The sequence below is a fragment of the Pseudophryne corroboree genome, chromosome 5 (genome assembly GCF_028390025.1).
Source record: "Pseudophryne corroboree isolate aPseCor3 chromosome 5, aPseCor3.hap2, whole genome shotgun sequence".
Classification (NCBI taxonomy): domain Eukaryota; kingdom Metazoa; phylum Chordata; class Amphibia; order Anura; family Myobatrachidae; genus Pseudophryne; species Pseudophryne corroboree.
Window position 1 is genome coordinate 743,623,009 of NC_086448.1, and position 20,979 is coordinate 743,643,987.

At 45.7% G+C, this 20,979-nt stretch overlaps 1 protein-coding gene across 1 annotated transcript in view; it reads right to left on the reverse strand.

Annotated features, from left to right (window-relative positions):
- CDH17 (cadherin 17) overlaps positions 1-20,979 on the reverse strand; it is a gene marked incomplete at its 5' end in the record, with an annotated part of 140,564 nt that overhangs the window by 9,699 nt on the left and 109,886 nt on the right. Inside the window, 2 exons of the mRNA XM_063924109.1 lie at positions 6,086-6,328; positions 19,081-19,211. Of these exons, the coding sequence (XP_063780179.1) occupies positions 6,086-6,328; positions 19,081-19,211 (374 nt within the window). The remainder of the gene's footprint in view (positions 1-6,085; positions 6,329-19,080; positions 19,212-20,979) is intronic.

Genomic DNA, 20,979 nt, shown 5'->3' on the forward strand with positions numbered 1-20,979 from the left:
CCCAAGTCGTTTTGAAAAAAAAAAAAAAAAAAGGAAACGGCATTGGCGAAAAATCGATTAAAAAATGGGCGAACACGCCCACAATTGAATACCCTCTGTGGAATTAGTGCTTTTAATTGAATACACTCCTTTAATGGATCCTGGGAAGATGCTGGGGTGAATAAAGAGAGGAGGTGGCCCATGTGCAGTGTCTGTCCAGGCTCCCTACTCTCTATCTGACAGCAAATCAGTGTGTGTGGCTGTGCACTAGACTAGTAGACTCTGACGCTGTGCATGCACAAAACACAGAGAAAATGTCCGCCGCACCATTTTCCCAGTGATATTGTAGCGCTGCCTATGTGGAACTAGAAGTAAGTATTGAATAAATGGGTGCAACTGCTTTGCCAGCCCCAATGCTGTGAGGGGGCATGGCCAACTCAGCGAGATGCGCGCCAGGCCCCCTCTGTGAATAAATGTAAAAAATAGACTATGTGCGTCCAGGGGTCCATGTACAGTGCACCCATTACAAATACACGGCTGGGAAGATGTCATGGGAAGGTGTAAGAGACTTTTGTGCCACTTTAGTTGGAATAAATGGGCCTAGCAATATGCTTCTCCACCGCAATGCAATGCTTCCTATTTAATGTACATGGCAAGCTCAACTTGTCCTATACTTAGCTCAGTGCTGGTGGAAGTGAGAATGATTGTGTGTATGGTGGACAATCCTGAGATCGGGATCGTCGAGATGCCGAGATATTGGCCAAAAATCGTCCGGGATTCAATCCCGGGATTGGAGCTTTCAATACCGGGAAATTCTGCATTAGCCTGCCCCCTTTGTTTTTCAATGCCAGGCAGTGTTAAGCATCCTAAGGAGACTCACATGCTGCCCGGCTCCCCCTGCTCTGCTCTCCCTGCCCCCAACTGTGTGCACTTCGCAGCATGACGCCAGCTGCCAGCCGCCCGGACCACACTACCCGCACTGCCTCGCAGCAAGTGGACCCCCCCACCCGCCCGTTCAGACGTTGGTGAGTTTTGTAAATAACCTTCAGAGTCCATGCCCTTGGGCTCACTTTCATCTACAGTGCTTTCAGGTTTCCTACCTACATTGGTGTCTCTATTTGCTGTATTTTACCTTATGTTATATATTACATGCAAATTTAATCAATCTATGACCTGTATCTGACTTACAGGGGGAATTCAATTGCCAGTGACTTGTCTGTCCAGCCGAATTCGCATGGCACCCGCCGCATTTTATGGTGGCAGGATCTTGCTCAAAAGTGTTTGCTACCCCAAAGGGTAGCGAGCACTTTTGAGTGAAAGGGGTACACTTTGGCTGGGATAAGGGTGTGAATCGGGCTGCCATTGCTAGTGTTTAAATGCCACGCCAATTCGCCCACAACCATATTCACCCCATAGTCTTTCTTTACTGTCAGCCTGGAAAGGGTTATTTCTTTGTTTTATGTGTATGAAGACCAATGCTAGTTATACAAGTAGCAATACTGACCAATTTGCCAAGTAGTATAGCTGCGTATATGTTCCCAAATGACTATAATACCCATTAAATATATTATTACAATCAATAGGATCATTATCTGTCATGTTGTGAAATGCAGTGAGAAGGTGACTACCATTGGCTTGAGTGCAGTGATGTAACGAGGGTGGGGCAAGCAGGGCGCATGCCCTGGGTGCCAGGGCAGAGGGGGCGCTTTCCGGGGAAGCCCGGAGTAAGCAGAGGTCAGGAGGTTGGAGAATGATGATGAAGGGGGCGTGTCATGAAACCAACCCCCCTCCCCGGCCACCCACGCCTTGGGAGCGCACGCACCTTTGGAGCGCACAGGAATATATACATTTTTTTTCTGTCTAGGTGCCATTTTCCAAAGTGCCCTGGGCACCAATAGCCCCCGTTACACCTCTGTTTGAGTGTTAGATCATCTTCCGACTGCACTAGACGAAATAGCTTCCGTTGAGTGCATCAGATTCCGTTTGTGCACAGTGAAGTCTGCTGTTAGGAATATGGGGGTCTATTTACTAAGCCTTGGATGGAGATAAAGTGGCTGGAGATAAAGTACCAGCCAACCAGCTCCTAACTGAAATTTTTCAAACACAACCTGTTACATGGTAGTTAGGAGCTGATTGGCTGGGACTTTATCACCATCATCACCATTACTCATTGTCCTTCTAATCCTTTATTCTGTCCCCTGTTACCACCTCTATCCCTCTATCCCAGTCTCCTACATCTCATTATCTCTCCTCTCCTCTGTCTGCCTCCCTACCCCTCTTCTGTTTCCCCATTGCAATTCACTTCTGCCCCTTCACACCATTTATACCCCACCACTCAACCCTGCTCTCTCCCTCCTCTGCCTGTCTACTCACCTCTCCTCCACCAGTATCAAACTGCACTCCCTCCCTGTCTCACACACGCAGTCTCCCTTCCTAGCCAAGGCCCCAGCACCATCATCACACCCTCTTTATCCTCTCCTTCCAAATTACTCCTACCTCAACGCTACAGCAATCCTGATAATCTCATTCACATCTCTCCCACAAACTCATACCCCCTATCCTGTGCACTCTGGAATGCCAGATCTATTTGCAACAAACTGGCCCCCACTCATGACCTTTTCATTTCCAACTCCCTGCACCTCCTGGCCATTACAGAAACCTGGATTACTCCTCATGACACCACTTCTCCTGCTGCTCTCTCTGCTGGGGGCCTCACATTCTCACACACACCCCGACCCGGGGGTCGCCATGGGGGTGGTGTTGGGATCCTTTTACCCTCAAGCTACACATACCAACTTATACCTCCAGAACCTTCTCTTACATTCTCTACATTTGAGGTCCATGCAATACGCCTCTACCAACCTACTAATCTTCGAGTTGCTGTAATTTACCGTCCACCTGGCATTTCCTCCAAATTCCTCGACAACTTTGCTTCCTGGCTACCTCACTTCCTCTCTTCTGACATTCCCTCCATTATTCTAGGTGATTTCAACATCCCTATCGATAACCCCACAAAATCACCTGCCTCTAAACTCCTCAACCTCACCTTTTCACTTGGTCTCTCCCAGTGGACCACCTCACCCTCCCATGTGAACGGGAGCTCACTGGATCTGGTTTTCACTCACCGCTGTGATATTTCTGATTTCTCCAATTCCCCTTTTCTCCTCTCTGACCACCACTTGCTCTCTTTCAACTTATCTATCTCTGCTTCCCCATCTCTCCCTCCTAAGGCTACCATCACAAAGCGTAACATTGAGGCTATTGACACCTCATCCCTATCCTCCCTGTTTGACTCCCTTCTCTCTCCTCTTCTCTCTCTCACATGCCCTGAACAAGCCACATCCCTATACAATGCATCTCTTACTTCTGCCCTTGACTCTGTTGCTCCGCCAACCACTATTCACCCTCGCAGATCAACACCTCAACCCTGGCACACCAAATGCACCAGATACCTACAAAAATGCTCACGTACTGCCGAGCGACAGTGGAGGAAATCACGCTCTAAAGCAGACTTCCTCCATTTCAAATTCATGCTCTCATCCTTCAGTACTGCCCTTTCCCTTGCTAAACAATCATACTTCAAAATCCTCATTTCTACACAGTCTTCCAACCCCCGGCCCCTCTTTGCCACTGTTAACTCCCTCCTCTGCCCACCACCACCTCCTCTCCCTTCCTCATTGTCTGCTCTTGACTTTGCCACTTATTTCACATCCAAGATTGACTCCATACGTCAGGATATCACTTCCCACCAGACCAGCAACCAGCCACCACCCATCCCTTGCCACCCCTCCCCTTCCCTCTTACCAACTCTGACATCTTTCTCCCATGTATCTGGCGAGGAAGTCATGGCCCTCATCCATTCCCCCCCCCCACAACCTCCCCGCTCGACCCTATCCCCCTCCCACCTCCTCCGCTACCTCTCCCCTTCTGCCTGTTCCCATCTTGCCCACCTTCTCAATCTCTCCCTTTCATCAGACACTGTCCCCTCTGCCTTCAAGCACGCTCTTGTCTCCCCTATTCTTAAAAAACCTACCCTTGATCCTAACACTCTCTCCAACTATCGACCCATCTCTCTCCTCCCCTTTGCCTCCAAACTTCTTGAGCGTATTGTCTATAATCGCCTCACTGCCTTTCTTTCCTCTCACTCACTGCTTGACCCATTCCAGTCTGGTTTCCGTTCTCTCCACTCCACTGAAACTGCCCTCACAAAAGTCTACAATGACCTCCATGCAGCCAAATCTAAGGGCCACTACTCTCTGCTTATTCTTCTTGACCTCTCTGCTGCTTTTGACACTGTGGACCACCCTCTCCTTCTGCAAATCCTTCACTCTCTTGGTCTGCGTGATACTGCCCTCTCCTGGCTGTCCTCCTACCTCTCTGATCGTTCCTTCTCTGTCTCCTCTCATGATGCTACCTCCCCCCCACTTCCACTAACTGTTGGTGTCCCCCAAGGCTCTGTTCTTGGTCCTCTCCTTTTCTCTCTCTATACGTCCTCTTTAGGTGAACTCATTAGTTCTTTTAACTTCCAATACCACCTCTATGCTGATGACACTCAAATCTACCTCTCCTCCCCTGATCTCTCCACGGCTCTCCTCACTCGTACCTCAAACTGTCTTTCTGCTATCTCTTCCTGGATGTCTCAGCGCTTTCTTAAACTCAACATGTCTAAGACTGAGCTGATCATCTTCCCACCCTCCCACACAGCCTCACCTCCCACAATCTCATTATCCATTGATGGCACGACTATCTCCCCTAGCCCCCAAGTACGCTGTCTTGGCGTAATCCTTGACTCCTCCCTCTCCTTCAAACCACACATTCAGCACCTCTCACAAACCTGTCATTTTCATCTCAAAAACATTTCTAGAATCAGACCTTTTCTCACCCAGGATGCCACTAAGATCATTATTCACTCACTGATTATTTCCAGACTGGACTACTGTAATCTCCTCTTAACTGGCCTCCCTGACAATTACCTCTCTCCACTCCAATCTATCCTCAATGCTGCTGCCCGGCTCATCTTCCTCACCAAACGCACTACGGCTACCTCCCCTCTCCTACAGGCCCTCCACTGGCTTCCCTTCCCTTTCAGAATCCAATTCAAACTTCTCACACTCACTTACAAAGCACTCACCCACTCCTCTCCCATCTACATCTCGTCCTCTTCGCTCTGCTAATGCACGCCGACTCTCCTGTCTTCTGATTACTTCCTCCCACTCCTATCTCCAAGATTTTTCACGTGCTGCTCCCTTTCTCTGGAATTCTTTACCTCTCCCCCTCAGACTCTCCACCTCTCTACAAACTTCAAACGGGCTCTTAAGACCCATTTCTTTACCAAACCTAGCCAAATCTCAACATAACCCTCTGTTCCACGCTCTCTATGTACCCCATCTGTGTCACCCCTGTCTGTCTACCCCTCCCCTTAGAATGTAAGCTCTCACGAGTAGGGCCCTCTTCCCTCATGTGCTTATACTTTTCTTACTTTAATAATCCTCAACTGCCCAGATCCCACAGTTTTTTGACCACCTGGAACTTATCTCTATGTTTACTGGTGTAGTTATGCTTAGTTGCCCTGTACTTGTCCTATATTGTCTTCAACTGTAAGTCACTGTTTTCCTATTTTTTATGTGCATTTGTACTCTGTAATTGGGCGCTGCGGAACCCTTGTGGCGCCATATAAATAAAGGATAATAATAATAATAATAATAATAATAATAATAATAATCCACTTTATCTCCGTCAAAGGCTTAGTAAATAGACTTCATACTCTGGGCCTGCTTCAGAGGTGGACGGATTTAAAACACTGGGTGCAAGTACTTGATTTATTCATTCTGTGCATGAGTCCCACTAGTGATCGTTGAGGGACACATATTGTAATTGCGTGGAGATCCATGCAATATCAATAGGCGTTCTTGTGCGGTGATTGTTTAGCGTTGGTGATCAACCATAGGGTTGCTTTAACATCCGATAGTGAGGCCAATGTATGATCAATGGTGCGTCTTTGACCGCACCCTTTGCAAAAAGACGCAGTTGAGTCGCAGCCGCAAGTGCATCCTCCCCTGAATCACACCCTCTTTGCCTGGTATCATGACAATTTATAGATACCTACCGTTAATATATATAATTTCCCAATCGTTTGTTATATTTGCATCACCGCCAAGTTGAAATTTCAGTGCCAGGCCGCCAGGGTGATAATCATCGTCTGTTGCCTGAAATTCAAATGACTCCGGCTTGGTTAGTGGATAGCAGTACGAAAAGTCATCAAAATAGTCCTTTGCTAACCGGGGAGCATTGTCATTGACGTCATCCAAAAACAAAGTAAAATATACGGAGGAGCTCATCTGTGGATTATCTGTAAAACCATGAAAAGTAAATAATAATTGAATGAGCTATTAACAAATACAACACACATTATAATGATCCAGTCTGATGTGTTATATTTCAAGGATAAATAATCCTAGTTACTAAGTGTTACTGTTAACATTCATTTATGATTATTATTGTTCATTTTTGGCTGTAAAAAACCCAAAATTACTCCACTGTATTGTTGTTTTGTTTTCATATTGTGAGTGAGACAACTTATCAGGAGGTTAAAGAAGATATGAGAGAGCTCTAAAAGTAAGTTATCATTTTATTATTGCACTAGTTACCAGCCCATCAAAATGACGGAACAACATAACAGGAATGTCAGCGCGATTGGCTGTGCGCGGCCGAACGGAGCAGCACTTGAATTGCTCCATCTGGTGCCATAAGCATATGTCAATATGTGACATTATGAGAATAAGAGATTTTTTTGTACTTGCCACTAAATTCTTCTATTTTAGGAGAAGATGTATCACAATCTGCATCCTAGAGGTGGATGGGATGTGATAAAATCGCCCCAATCCGCAGTGAGATCATTGGAAACATTGCAGGGATGTATAATTTTTTCCAAAAGAAACCTCTGTCTCTTTGAATACCCTCCGTAGACTGATCGGGGTATTTTTCGGAAAAAATACCAAGAGTATGAGCTGCGTATGTACCGCCACTGACATCGCCAGGTTCTCCCCTCTTGCACTTCCCCAGTAATCGGAGTCCTGGTGCGCTCCTCCGGCTCTGGTCATCTGATCACTGGCTTCCAATTCTGTGACCCTGTTAAATGATTTCAACTGTAAACTGCTGTAAATGCTGGTGTACAGCTGACACCAGATGACCAGGGTCACAGTGCAGGAAGCTGGCAACCAGGTTACCGGAGCTCACGGATCACCGGGGGGATGTAAGTCTATTTAAGCTAGTGGTCTTATTAGACATACACAGTGGTGTCGAGAAGGGGGGGGGGGGGGGTACTCCTTACCCGGATCTGTTGAAAGGGCCTGGGTTCCGCTGCTGACTGGGGAGAGAGGTAGCTGCAGAGGCAGTCAGTCCTCTCTCTCTGCGTGATGTGTGTGGGTGGTATGGAGGGGGGGGGGACTGCACCCTCACCGTCCATGGTAGCCTCCCCCTCATTAAGTGGGCCTGATAGACCTGTCAGCGCCCCTGGACACACATGGCTGATCACTTGGCTCCGTTTATCAGAGTGGCGAATGGAGCCAGGAACCGAAGGGAGCCTGTAGATAACGCTGTCTGAAGATAGCATTATTATCACAGGGTTGCTACCAGTATTTTTTTCACATTTTTGTTTTTAAGTTAATTTGGCCAGATTGCATTTCTGATTACAAGTATGGGCTATTTCTGATTACTGAAAAAAATTGAATTAAAGGGTTTGGACTAGTTTTTCGCAAAAACTGCTCCAAAAGCCCATTAATGCGTTACAGTGAAACTAAAATAACAAATCGTTCTGATGTGTACCCGGCCTGATGCCAATAGATAATATAAATATAGGGACCACAGATCTCTACAAGGTTCCAAAATGCTTTGAGATGAAGGAACCACTCATCCAGGTCCAGGCAGTGACATAGCTGTCCACTCCATGAACCTAGATCTCTGTGCAAAGTACTCCACCCAATGTAGAATGCAGGATGTTACTTTTATGGTTTGGGGCCTGAAAGTGACCTTCCTGGGGGTTCAAATAAGCCACTGCTGTAGCATTTTCCATGTAGACCCTGGCTGGCCAACCTTTGAACAATGATGTCCTGGTGCTCATGACTGCATGACTGGAAAAATGACACAGTACTTTTTAATCAGGAATCCACACTGCATATACTGTGTGCATTGATGAAGAGAAAGCAACCCCATCCCAGGAGGCAGATGTCTGTTTTTCCGTGCCAGAACCTAGGAGGGTCTCGCCATCATTAGATATTACTGAACTATCTACCAGGGAGGCGACACCTGATAAGAAAAATGGGAAATATGGAGGTACCCAAGAGACTTATTTCATGAATGCAGACGTGTATTCTGCATAGGGCACATGTGAAATTGCATGTACAGTACAACTGCCATAGTCAAGTCCATAGTCCCCATCACTCTTAAGAAATACAAAAAGTAAATGCCTGGGTTGGTTAGAGATGGAGGGATTAGTTACTGGAAAGAACAAATCTTGTTCTGTGGAAGGAACAATCTCTGTAGTCATTGGGACTGTTTATAACCAGGGTATAAAAATCCAGTAGCTGGGTGGTAAGCTCTAGATAAGGAATGCAATTTCCAGCTCCTGATTTCACCATTTGACTGATTTGATCCTAGAGATATGACTCTATTACGATTCACTGACAATGCAAGAAAGCCACCATGAAGCCATGACCTTGCTGAAGACCCTAAAGTCGATATTAGACCAAAGTGAAGCACTCAAAGCTGAAAGTCTGATCTCTAGATAGCAAGTCTTTGATGTTACTCCCAGATGTGTGTCAGGATTCTGTAACTTTGTCCCCGGAGGGGGCACTAGTGGGTCTGTGTAGGAGTGATAGAGGAAACAGGGAGACTTATGAAAAGTTCCGCGCATGTGTGCTTGGTATTTATTATCACACAGGGATAACGGATGACAGGAACAATGAATAATAACTTAATCCAATAAATGAATATTTCAAAAGTCACTGGTAACAAATGAGCAATGAAGATGAACTCGTAACTTGATATAAATGTTAAGGCAATAATGAAATCAGATGCAGCAAACGAAACTCCGATATATAACAAATAGCAATCAAAGCACACAGTCTCTATAGAAGCACACATCTTTAAGCCAAGCAAGGCCCTAGCAGGAGACAGTTCTAACACAGCAAGTTGTTAAGTGCTGAATGCAATGCACAATGCTAGATGCTGGTAATCAGGTGCACAGGCTGAGTAATGGAAGAACACCTGAAGAAAGTCTCTTACTGCAAGTTGTTGCATAGTTGCCTACCCTCCCTCATTCTGCAGGAGACTCCCTGAAATAGTAGCAATCTCCCTCACTCCCTGAATAGTCCCCAAATCTCCCTGAAAAAAAGAGAAATCAGAGATACATACATGGGATCATCAGTGCCATTTCCCTGTATTGGTTATAAGGCACAATGATCCCTATGGCTACATGCATTGTAAATGTTTCTTGTGGCCACTTACAGTATATGGTACCTCTTGTAAAACACAATACACAAAAAAAATCCTGCAAAATATCAGTCTTTTCTTCAACAAGTAGATCTTACTAACTTTGCGGCTCATTTACATTTGGATGTAAGTTATCTTCATGACACGCCTCTCAGATGTAGCAGTACGCGCCCGCGCTGATAGGGGTTACTTTCACAATCTCCCTGAAATGCTTTTTCAAAGGTAGGTAAGTATGAGTTGTTGTAGCAAACTGTGGCTGGAGTTCATAGCAAACTGAAGACGGAAGAATGACAACAAGGAAACCACTGGAAACAGGAACACAGGAGCCAGGAAAACTTGTACACCGAATGTGACTCGTAGGAAAGCTGGAGTGGATGCTGGTACTTGTAGTTCCACAGGAACACTGGAACAGGGAAACAACTTGGAGATGCCAGAAATAGAAGATCACTGGAAACAGGGGATTGCAGACTGGAACTGGAACTGGAATGGAACTGCTGGAACCTGTAGTTCCACAGGTTCAATACACTGGGGAATCTCTGCAGACAGAAGACTGAAGACAGGAGCCGCCTGTTCAAAGTAGAGATGAGCGCCGGAAATTTTTCGGGTTTTGTGTTTTGGTTTTGGGTTCGGTTCCGCGGCCGTGTTTTGGGTTCGACCGCGTTTTGGCAAAACCTCACCGAATTTTTTTTGTCGGATTCGGGTGTGTTTTGGATTCGGGTGTTTTTTTCAAAAAACCCTAAAAAACAGCTTAAATCATAGAATTTGGGGGTCATTTTGATCCCAAAGTATTATTAACCTCAAAAACCATAATTTACACTCATTTTCAGTCTATTCTGAATACCTCACACCTCACAATATTATTTTTAGTCCTAAAATTTGCACCGAGGTCGCTGTGTGAGTAAGATAAGCGACCCTAGTGGCCGACACAAACACCGGGCCCATCTAGGAGTGGCACTGCAGTGTCACGCAGGATGTCCCTTCCAAAAAACCCTCCCCAAACAGCACATGACGCAAAGAAAAAAAGAGGCGCAATGAGGTAGCTGACTGTGTGAGTAAGATAAGCGACCATAGTGGCCGACACAAACACCGGGCCCATCTAGGAGTGGCACTGCAGTGTCACGCAGGATGTCCCTTCCAAAAAACCCTCCCCAAACAGCACATGACGCAAAGAAAAAAAGAGGCGCAATGAGGTAGCTGACTGTGTGAGTAAGATAAGCGACCCTAGTGGCCGACACAAACACCGGGCCCATCTAGGAGTGGCACTGCAGTGTCACGCAGGATGGCCCTTCCAAAAAACCCTCCCCAAACAGCACATGACGCAAAGAAAAAAAGAGGCGCAATGAGGTAGCTGACTGTGTGAGTAAGATAAGCGACCCTAGTGGCCGACACAAACACCGGGCCCATCTAGGAGTGGCACTGCAGTGTCACGCAGGATGGCCCTTCCAAAAAACCCTCCCCAAACAGCACATGACGCAAAGAAAAAAAGAGGCGCAATGAGGTAGCTGACTGTGTGAGTAAGATAAGCGACCCTAGTGGCCGACACAAACACCGGGCCCATCTAGGAGTGGCACTGCAGTGTCACGCAGGATGGCCCTTCCAAAAAACCCTCCCCAAACAGCACATGACGCAAAGAAAAATAAAAGAAAAAAGAGGTGCAAGATGGAATTGTCCTTGGGCCCTCCCACCCACCCTTATGTTGTATAAACAGGACATGCACACTTTAACCAACCCATCATTTCAGTGACAGGGTCTGCCACACGACTGTGACTGATATGACGGGTTGGTTTGGACCCCCCCCAAAAAAGAAGCAATTAATCTCTCCTTGCACAAACTGGCTCTACAGAGGCAAGATGTCCACCTCATCATCATCCTCCGATATATCACCGTGTACATCCCCCTCCTCACAGATTATCAATTCGTCCCCACTGGAATCCACCATCTCAGCTCCCTGTGTACTTTGTGGAGGCAATTGCTGCTGGTCAATGTCTCCGCGGAGGAATTGATTATAATTCATTTTAATGAACATCATCTTCTCCACATTTTCTGGATGTAACCTCGTACGCCGATTGCTGACAAGGTGAGCGGCGGCACTAAACACTCTTTCGGAGTACACACTTGTGGGAGGGCAACTTAGGTAGAATAAAGCCAGTTTGTGCAAGGGCCTCCAAATTGCCTCTTTTTCCTGCCAGTATAAGTACGGACTGTGTGACGTGCCTACTTGGATGCGGTCACTCATATAATCCTCCACCATTCTTTCAATGTTGAGAGAATCATATGCAGTGACAGTAGACGACATGTCCGTAATCGTTGTCAGGTCCTTCAGTCCGGACCAGATGTCAGCATCAGCAGTCGCTCCAGACTGCCCTGCATCACCGCCAGCGGGTGGGCTCGGAATTCTGAGCCTTTTCCTCGCACCCCCAGTTGCGGGAGAATGTGAAGGAGGAGATGTTGACAGGTCGCGTTCCGCTTGACTTGACAATTTTCTCACCAGCAGGTCTTTCAACCCCAGCAGACTTGTGTCTGCCGGAAAGAGAGATCCAAGGTAGGTTTTAAATCTAGAATCGAGCACGGTGGCCAAAATGTAGTGCTCTGATTTCAACAGATTGACCACCCGTGAATCCTTGTTAAGCGAATTAAGGGCTCCATCCACAAGTCCCACATGCCTAGCGGAATCGCTCCGTGTTAGCTCCTCCTTCAATGTCTCCAGCTTCTTCTGCAAAAGCCTGATGAGGGGAATGACCTGACTCAGGCTGGCAGTGTCTGAACTGACTTCACGTGTGGCAAGTTCAAAGGGCATCAGAACCTTGCACAACGTTGAAATCATTCTCCACTGCACTTGAGACAGGTGCATTCCACCTCCTATATCGTGCTCAATTGTATAGGCTTGAATGGCCTTTTGCTGCTCCTCCAACCTCTGAAGCATATAGAGGGTTGAATTCCACCTCGTTACCACTTCTTGCTTCAGATGATGGCAGGGCAGGTTCAGTAGTTTTTGGTGGTGCTCCAGTCTTCTGTACGTGGTGCCTGTACGCCGAAAGTGTCCCGCAATTCTTCTGGCCACCGACAGCATCTCTTGCACGCCCCTGTCGTTTTTTAAAAAATTCTGCACCACCAAATTCAAGGTATGTGCAAAACATGGGACGTGCTGGAATTTGCCCATATTTAATGCACACACAATATTGCTGGCGTTGTCCGATGCCACAAATCCACAGGAGAGTCCAATTGGGGTAAGCCATTCTGCGATGATCTTCCTCAGTTGCCGTAAGAGGTTTTTAGCTGTGTGCGTATTCTGGAAAGCGGTGATACAAAGCGTAGCCTGCCTAGGAAAGAGTTGGCGTTTGCGAGATGCTGCTACTGGTGCCGCCGCTGCTGTTCTTGCGGCGGGAGTCCATACATCTACCCAGTGGGCTGTCACAGTCATATAGTCCTGACCCTGCCCTGCTCCACTTGTCCACATGTCCGTGGTTAAGTGGACATTGGGTACAACTGCATTTTTTAGGACACTGGTGAGTCTTTTTCTGACGTCCGTGTACATTCTCGGTATCGCCTGCCTACAGAAGTGGAACCTAGATGGTATTTGGTAACGGGGGCACACTGCCTCAATAAATTGTCTAGTTCCCTGTGAACTAACGGCGGATACCGGACGCACGTCTAACACCAACATAGTTGTCAAGGCCTCAGTTATCCGCTTTGCAGCAGGATGACTGCTGTGATATTTCATCTTCCTCGCAAAGGACTGTTGGACAGTCAATTGCTTACTGGAAGTAGTACAAGTGGGCTTACGACTTCCCCTCTGGGATGACCATCGACTCCCAGCAGCAACAACAGCAGCGCCAGCAGCAGTAGGCGTTACACGCAAGGATGCATCGGAGGAATCCCAGGCAGGAGAGGACTCGTCAGAATTGCCAGTGACATGGCCTGCAGGACTATTGGCATTCCTGGGGAAGGAGGAAATTGACACTGAGGGAGTTGGTGGGGTGGTTTGCGTGAGCTTGGTTACAAGAGGAAGGGATTTACTGGTCAGTGGACTGCTTCCGCTGTCGCCCAAAGTTTTTGAACTTGTCACTGACTTATTATGAATGCGCTGCAGGTGACGTATAAGGGAGGATGTTCCGAGGTGGTTAACGTCCTTACCCCTACTTATTACAGCTTGACAAAGGGAACACACGGCTTGACAAATGTTGTCCGCATTTCTGGTGAAATACTTCCACACCGAAGAGCTGATTTTTTTGGTATTTTCACCAGGCAAGTCAACGGCCATATTCCTCCCACGGACAACAGGTGTCTCCCCGGGTGCCTGACTTAAACAAACCACCTCACCATCAGAATCCTCCTGGTCAATTTCCTCCCCAGCGCCAGCAACACCCATATCCTCCTCATCCTGGTGTACTTCAACACTGACATCTTCAATCTGACTATCAGGAACTGGACTGCGGGTGCTCCTTCCAGCACTTGCAGGGGGCGTGCAAATGGTGGAAGGCGCATGCTCTTCACGTCCAGTGTTGGGAAGGTCAGGCATCGCAACCGACACAATTGGACTCTCCTTGTGGATTTGGGATTTCGAAGAACGCACAGTTCTTTGCGGTGCTTTTGCCAGCTTGAGTCTTTTCAGTTTTCTAGCGAGAGGCTGAGTGCTTCCATCCTCATGTGAAGCTGAACCACTAGCCATGAACATAGGCCAGGGCCTCAGCCGTTCCTTGCCACTCCGTGTGGTAAATGGTATATTGGCAAGTTTACGCTTCTCCTCCGACAATTTTATTTTAGGTTTTGGAGTCCTTTTTTTACTGATATTTGGTGTTTTGGATTTGACATGCTCTGTACTATGACATTGGGCATCGGCCTTGGCAGACGACGTTGCTGGCATTTCATCGTCTCGGCCATGACTAGTGGCAGCAGCTTCAGCACGAGGTGGAAGTGGATCTTGATCTTTCCCTAATTTTGGAACCTCAACATTTTTGTTCTCCATATTTTAATAGGCACAACTAAAAGGCACCTCAGGTAAACAATGGAGATGGATGGATACTAGTATACAATTATGGATGGACTGCCGAGTGCCGACACAGAGGTAGCTACAGCCGTGGACTATTGTACTGTACTGTGTCTGCTGCTAATATAGACTGGATGATAATGAGATGTAGTATGTATGTATAAAGAAGAAAGAAAAAAAAACCACGGGTAGGTGGTATACAATTATGGATGGACTGCCGAGTGCCGACACAGAGGTAGCTACAGCCGTGGACTACCGTACTGTGTCTGCTGCTAATATAGACTGGTTGATAATGAGATGTAGTATGTATAAAGAAGAAAGAAAAAAAAAAACACGGGTAGGTGGTATACAATTATGGACGGACTGCCGAGTGCCGACACAGAGGTAGCTACAGCCGTGGACTACCGTACTGTGTCTGCTGCTAATATAGACTGGTTGATAATGAGATGTAGTATGCATAAAGAAGAAAGAAAAAAAAAACACGGGTAGGTGGTATACAATTATGGACGGACTGCCGAGTGCCGACACAGAGGTAGCTACAGCCGTGGACTACCGTACTGTACTGTGTCTGCTGCTAATATAGACTGGATGATAATGAGATGTAGTATGTATAAAGAAGAAAGAAAAAAAAACCACGGGTAGGTGGTATACAATTATGGACGGACTGCCGAGTGCCGACACAGAGGTAGCTACAGCCGTGGACTACCGTACTGTACTGTGTCTGCTGCTAATATAGACTGGTTGATAAAGAGATGTAGTATGTATGTATAAAGAAGAAAGAAAAAAAAACCACGGGTAGGTGGTATACAATTATGGATGGACTGCCGAGTGCCGACACAGAGGTAGCTACAGCCGTGGACTACTGTACTGTGTCTGCTGCTAATATAGACTGGTTGATAAAGAGATGTAGTATGTATGTATAAAGAAGAAAGAAAAAAAAACCACGGGTAGGTGGTATACAATTATGGACGGACTGCCGAGTGCCGACACAGAGGTAGCTACAGCCGTGGACTACCGTACTGTACTGTGTCTGCTGCTAATATAGACTGGTTGATAAAGAGATGTAGTATGTATGTATAAAGAAGAAAGAAAAAAAAAACACGGGTAGGTGGTATACAATTATGGATGGATTGCAGAGTGCCGACACAGAGGTAGCTACAGCCGTGGACTACTGTACTGTGTCTGCTGCTAATATAGACTGGTTGATAAAGAGATGTAGTATGTATGTATAAAGAAGAAAGAAAAAAAAACCACGGGTAGGTGGTATACAATTATGGACGGACTGCCGAGTGCCGACACAGAGGTAGCTACAGCCGTGGACTACCGTACTGTACTGTGTCTGCTGCTAATATAGACTGGTTGATAAAGAGATGTAGTATGTATGTATAAAGAAGAAAGAAAAAAAAACCACGGGTAGGTGGTATACAATTATGGATGGACTGCCGAGTGCCGACACAGAGGTAGCTACAGCCGTGGACTACTGTACTGTGTCTGCTGCTAATATAGACTGGTTGATAAAGAGATGTAGTATGTATGTATAAAGAAGAAAGAAAAAAAAAACACGGGTAGGTGGTATACAATTATGGACGGACTGCCGAGTGCCGACACAGAGGTAGCTACAGCCGTGAACTACCGTACTGTGTCTGCTGCGACTGGATGATAAATAATGATATAAAAAATATATATATATCACTACTGCAGCCGGACAGGTATATATTATATAATGACGGACCTGCTGGACACTGTCTGTCAGCAGAATGAGTTTTTTATAGAATAAAAAAAAAACACCACACAAGTCACACGACGAGTGTTTAACTTTTTCAGGCAATCACAATATAGTATACTACTAACTATACTGGTGGTCAGTGTGGTCAGGTCACTGGTCAGTCACACTGGCAGTGGCACTCCTGCAGCAAAAGTGTGCACTGTTTAATTTTAATAATATGTACTCCTGGCTCCTGCTATAACCTATAACTGGCACTGCTCCCCAGTCTGCCCCACAATTATAAGCTGTGTGAGCACAGTCAGATATATACATAGATGATGCAGCACACTGGGCTGAGCAGTGCACACAGATATGGTATGTGACTGAGTCACTGTGTATCGTTTTTTTCAGGCAGAGAACGGATTATATTAAATAAAACTGCACTGTCTGGTGGTCACTGTGGTCAGTCACTACTAAACTCTGCACTCTCTACAGTACTCCTAAGCTCCAGTAAATCAAGTGTCTCTGTCTCAAATCAATCTCACTCTCTCTCTTCTAATCTAAATGGAGAGGACGCCAGCCACGTCCTCTCCCTATCAATCTCAATGCACGTGTGAAAATGGCGGCGACGCGCGGCTCCTTATATAGAATCCGAGTCTCGCGAGAATCCGACAGCGTCATGATGACGTTCGGGCGCGCTCGGGTTAACCGAGCAAGGCGGGAAGATCCGAGTCGCTCGGACCCGTGAAAAAAAACATGAAGTTCGGGCGGGTTCGGATTCCGAGGAACCGAACCCGCTCATCTCTAGTTTATACCCCTTGGTCTGTGATGATTGAATGTTGCATCTCTGTGAGAACACACCCCGCTGGATTGGGTGTTCAGATCAGCTGTGAGTTAGCTGAAGTTAATGATTCATCAGGAGAGTAATTCTGCAATGCTCTGCTGATTGCTGGCTGGGCTCAGTAGTGCACCGGGAGTAAATGCTGTTAACTAGAAGCACTGTGTACTCCAGGCTGCAGTAGACTGAAAACTGGAACTGAACTGAACTGCTGGAACCTGTAGTTCCACAGTAAGTGATGCGATGGAGAATGCAGGTTCCTGACAGTGTGGATATAAATGTATTCATGCTTCCATCATGCCTGGATTATCGACCCAAGTTACTCCCATGGAATACTTTCTTTGAGGGCCTTTAGAATCAACCTGAGATGGAAGTGACTTGGTGCAATACTCCTGACACCTCTGTTTATCCTAGATAAGGAATATGATCATAGGTGTGCGCAGGGGGGGTGCCTGGTGCGCACAGGCACCCCCTAATGTCTGGCACCCGATCTCACATGCCTGATGCAGTGATTGCCGAGCAGGCTGATTACTGTCCCCTCTGCGCTGCACCCTGTCAGGACTGCATTACTGACCGGATGCCTGGGTTAATCAAGGGTGCCACTGCCACCGGCTTTCAAACTCCCGGCTCCACCTCCATGTACAAAAACAGCGTGATGTGATTACGTCATGCTGCTCGCATGCCCACCCACCACATGCCCACCTCTCTCCTTCTATGCTGTGCCAACGCCAGCCACTGATGAGGAGCAGCATGCAGCCAGTGTTCCTCTTAGGAAGACAAATTCAATACTGGTAGGCGGTCGGCAGCAGCATTGACACGTCACTAGTTTTTCCAGCAGCAGCAGTACTAGTCTGCGACTGTCAGTGAGTGACTGACTTGTAAGTAAGCTGCTGCAGCTTGCAGGGGAAAGAGAGGGGGAGCCAGACCAGGCTGAGGAGGAGCACTGTAATTGCAGTGAGTGCCATCAGGGGTTTTTGTTTGGTGCACACCACAACATCTGACAATGTATCTGCTTTATTAGGATTGGTACAAGGGTGGATGTTTTATATTGCGCTGACCGTCAATAGATGGTGCTAGACACGCCCAAAAGGCGGTGCTAGACACACCCCTCCGACGGTGCACCCCCTAATAAAATGTGCTGCGCACGCCTATGAATATGATGCTGAATACCAGGGATCAGATAGGGAGCAAGATCAAGAGTTGCTAGAGAGGAAAAATTGTGTCCATAGCATATCCCAGGTTCCAGGCAGGAGTCAGGAGGACTTCCACTTTCAGAGGTCTTTGTGCAAACTGTTTTGTTAGGCAGGAATATTTTTTATTTATTTATTTATTTATTTAATTTTTCAGTTTATTCTGAGAAAGGAAAGACATTTTAGCATCCATGAATAACATATCATTTCTAGTTCTGGCCCAAGACTCCACTAAAAAGGCAGCTTAAACAGGGAACTTTTGAAAGTATTGTATGGTGATATGAATTTGTGCCAATGACTTAATTAGCTGAGAATCTGGCTGCTAAACTAGCATAGTCAAGGGATCCAAGATACACATCCAATATATTAGGTAAAAGTTGCAACCTATCCCTAATACCTAAATCCCTAACCCAAAGCCCAAAACTAACCCTAATACCCTAACTCAAGTCCCTAACCTAACCCTAATACCCTAACCCTAAGGACAGACTATATGGGCCATGTGGTTATTATCTGTCATCAAATTCTATGTTTCTATGTTAATTTTCCAGACATTCATTGGAGATCAAATGAGCATATACATTATAATACACATATAAATTACTTGCACAAAGAACATTAAATTGTCTAAATGAATTATTAAATTTTATTCTTGCGAGTGCTATTTTCCTATCTATCTATCTATCTATCTATCTATCTATCTATCTATCTATCTATCTATCTATCTATCTATCTATCTATCTATCGTGTGTGTGTGTGTGTGTGTGTGTGTGTGTGTGTGTGTGTGTGTGTGTGTGTGTGTGTGTCTTGAGATAGATAGATAGATAGATAGATAGATAGATAGATAGATAGATAGATAGACAGATAGATAACCGAGTACTGTTGTGTAGCTTACTTAATTCTCTGGCAATTACTTCCACCTGGTAGTGGTTCTGTATCTCACGGTCCACTTGCAGATTAGTGTATATATCCCCAGTTATTTCATCTATTCTAAGCCAATTCCTTGAGTTTCCTTTCAATGAAAACCTGGAGAAAGTGGAAAAATTCCAAACATGTAGTGAATACTGTAACATGCAAATAAATGAGTGAAACAGTCGTAAATAGTTGATGCAACAACAAATTTACTATTATCCTAACACATTTTGCAGTAGCAGTTTTGGCTCATTGGGAATATGAGCTAGCCCTTTCCCCTCCTAGTATATGGAGGACTTATACATTACTGATACTGAGCGCACTCCGAGGGGAAGCCACTACAGAGTAAAGTGAGCCTATGGCTGAACCATATGAGAACTACAATATGTAGGTGAGAGGATTTATGAAAAAGCCCAAGATACTAAGGAACACGCTGATGGTCATGCAGCACAATCACTCACCAAAAATGCAAGGCAATGGCATATATATATATATATATATATATATATATATATATAATAAAATGGGTGCAGGGTGTGCTGTCCAGGGATGACCACAATCCACACTCTTCACCCATGTCCTCTTATACCTGCCCAGAGACCCGTGTGGGCACTGGCTGCGCTGTACAAATCACTGGAGAGGAGGGGGCCCAGAAGGAGACTGCACACAGGCCCCATTCACTCCTAATACGTCCCTGGTGCAACTAAATCTTTTGACTTTGATGTAATTAGCCCGGCAACAATAGCAAAAACCATCTCCAGAACCAAAACCTGAACAGGGTTTGGTTTATATAAATGGTGAAGGACAATCTGGAGGCCAGCAGTTGACTGTTACATTTCCTACATTGACTTCATTATTTTTAATGTCTCTAGCTTTCGTTGGCTCTTATCGCTGGAACCATATCACACACAATGGCTGCTTACATTGGTGGCTGATAATGGTTCTACCGTAAACTACCACATGCACTTTCCACACCACCAACTACAACTGACTTTCTGCCATGTGGCTTAGCTATTTGATAGCGCATTCCCAGCCTCACACTAAAAGTTGGGTTGACACAGAGAATGACTTAGTGGTTGACGACTCTTGGGACAGCATGGGGCTGATTCTGGGTTGGGAGCACAGTATAGAAAGCAAATAGCTTTCTACAGTATTTGGAACAAACCATGCTGCAATGCAGTGGGTGCAAATACATTTATGTCTGCTTTTGTATGTTTGGGTACACTCCTGTAAATACTGTCTGCTTTGTATGTTTGGGTACACTCCTATCAAATCTAAGGGCTAGATTTACCAATGCCTCTAAAAAATGAAAAGTTGGGGTGTTGCCAATATCAACCAATCAGATTCTAGCTATAATTTCTCTATTGCACTCTAGAAAATTATAGAAAGAATCTGACTGGTTGCTGAAAAAATAGGACTTGTGAATAGCTTAAGATTTTGTACAGCAAATAATTGCACTTTGCATTGTGATCCAGGTCACCTAAATAATACTATAGATATTGCCAACAAAGACCACAAGACAAAATGAAAATTGCCTTTGACTATTATGGACTTCTCTTGGATTCTGACTTCACATACCTTGAGTTGCAAGATACCAGCAATGCAACTAGACCAGTTGATGAACAGAGTATACTGTATGTAGCAAGGTGGTTGACTTGATCAGGGATGTCTGATAATACTTACAATGGGAGACAACAGAAGGCTCTTGTGTGGGCGCACTCTTAGGAAGAAAGTTGATAATATATGACAATTTGTAAGATGCTTAAGACATAACTTTTAATAACATCGTTAAAACGAAGATACCCTTCCCAAGGATCTATGACAGAAAATACAGATTTGAAAAAATATTAAAATTGTTCTGGTCTCTTTGTTTCAAAGAGTA